The following is a 1818-nucleotide window of genomic DNA, read 5'->3' on the forward strand; positions in this document are numbered from 1 at the left end:
AAGTGATGGGGACAAACACACCAGCATCGGTTGTCAAGCGATGTCGAGGGGGACAAACACACACACACACACACACACAAACATATACATTATTATTATTATTATTATGCGCCCTTTTTAAAGCCTAGCCAGGCTCATGGGCCCGGTTTCCCGGTCTCTATGGCGAATGTGTTTCCCTCCAGCTGGACTGGACGCCAGTCCATCGCAGCATTGCTTAAGAAACAGGAAGAAAGAGTGAGAGAAAGAGTACAACAGGGGTTGCCACCATCCCCTGCCGGAGCCTCATGGAGCTTTAGGTGTTTTCGCTCAAGAAACACTCACAACACCCAGTCTGGGAGAAACACAAATATAACATGAGAGAGAGAAAGTGAAGATGAGAAAGAGAGGTGTGGAGTAGCAGAGAGAGGTATAAGCCATACCAGTGGGACCAACTGTCCGATTCCTCTATCTCTCTCTCTCTCTCTTTTTCATTGAGTGCAAAGCACCATAGAACTTACCAGAATAATATCATTAAAAAGAAAGACTTCCCGCTGATGTAGACCAATCTTCTCTTTCTTGTAAGGGTCATGGATCTCGTAAAGTCGGCAATAACATACTAGCCGCCGGTGCGGTAACGCCAATTGCTGTGGAGAGAAAACAACAGAGACATCATTATACATTGAGGTAAACACAGGGATTTTATATATGTGTATATACATACACTAATATCAAACAGTGAGAATCAGTACTCAACATCGCATTAGGTATCCTGTATTTGTCAATTTGTCAGTTAACAAGGCTACCAATGGTTTCATGTGGGAAGGTCTTTACAATTGTCCAAGTGTACCACCACATGGAAGTGTTGGTAGTCATCTTCATTTTGGATGAGATGGAGAAGAGAACCAGAAAAATGATGTGGCACACTCAAACAATTAACCAGATCTCTTCACATGAAATTACTGGTTCCTTGTTAACCCACATATATGTGTATGCATATATATATATATATATATATATATATATATATATATATATATATATATATATATTGCGTGTCGGGCTGCACAGAGACCATGACTGTAGCAGTGTGACATAGAGAGGCGCCTGCACCAGTGCCATGTAGAGAGGCACCTGAGCTAGTGTCAAGTAGAGAAGCATCTGCGCCAGTGCCCCACGTTGATGCTCCCATGGCACTTCCATAGAGCAGCACCTGTACCAGTTCCATGTATAGAGGCACCACTTCCAGTGGCACGTGCCAAAGCTCCCATGGCACTTCCACATACTGATGCTCCCATGTCAGTTCCATGCAGAGTGGCACCTGTTCCAGTGGCACATAGAAAGGCCCTGGTACTCGTGCCACGTAAGAAGCACCCAGCACACTTTGCAAAGTGGTTTCCATTAGGAAGGGCCTCCATCCACAGAAACCATGTCAAACAGAGCGTGGGGCAGCTCTCCAGGTCTTGCCATCTCCTGTCAAACCGACCGACCCATGCCAACATGAAAAACTGACGTAGAATGACAATGACACGCGCGCGCGCAAGCGTATATACTCATACAAACACACCCAGCAACACTCCAACATTATTCCCACACACACATACATACGCACCGGTTTCTTTCCGACGATAGTCTGCTCTACTTTCATCACTTGTGATTGGTGATCCACCCCAGGTTGGAAATCCTGTACCCGGATCCTCTCGTAGATCCCTCTTAGTAAATCCCTATCTATGTCGTCTGTCTCATCAATACCTAAAGAAAAAACAAGAAACAAAAACGTGAGCATATGTGTATATACATATATATATATATGTGTGTGTGTGTGTATATATATATATATAT

At 44.1% G+C, this 1818-nt stretch overlaps 1 protein-coding gene across 2 annotated transcripts in view; it reads right to left on the bottom strand.

The window, feature by feature from the left end:
• LOC106874315 (IQ motif and SEC7 domain-containing protein 1) overlaps positions 1-1818 on the bottom strand; it is a 41368-nt gene that overhangs the window by 38267 nt on the left and 1283 nt on the right. For both annotated transcript variants that reach the window (XM_014922004.2, XM_052978204.1), the window contains exons 2-3: positions 1589-1728; positions 498-623 (exon numbers count right to left, since the gene is read on the bottom strand). In XM_014922004.2, the coding sequence (XP_014777490.2) occupies positions 498-623; positions 1589-1728 (266 nt within the window). The remainder of the gene's footprint in view (positions 1-497; positions 624-1588; positions 1729-1818) is intronic.

Source organism: Octopus bimaculoides, unplaced genomic scaffold, assembly GCF_001194135.2.
Source record: "Octopus bimaculoides isolate UCB-OBI-ISO-001 unplaced genomic scaffold, ASM119413v2 Scaffold_40451, whole genome shotgun sequence".
Taxonomy (NCBI): domain Eukaryota; kingdom Metazoa; phylum Mollusca; class Cephalopoda; order Octopoda; family Octopodidae; genus Octopus; species Octopus bimaculoides.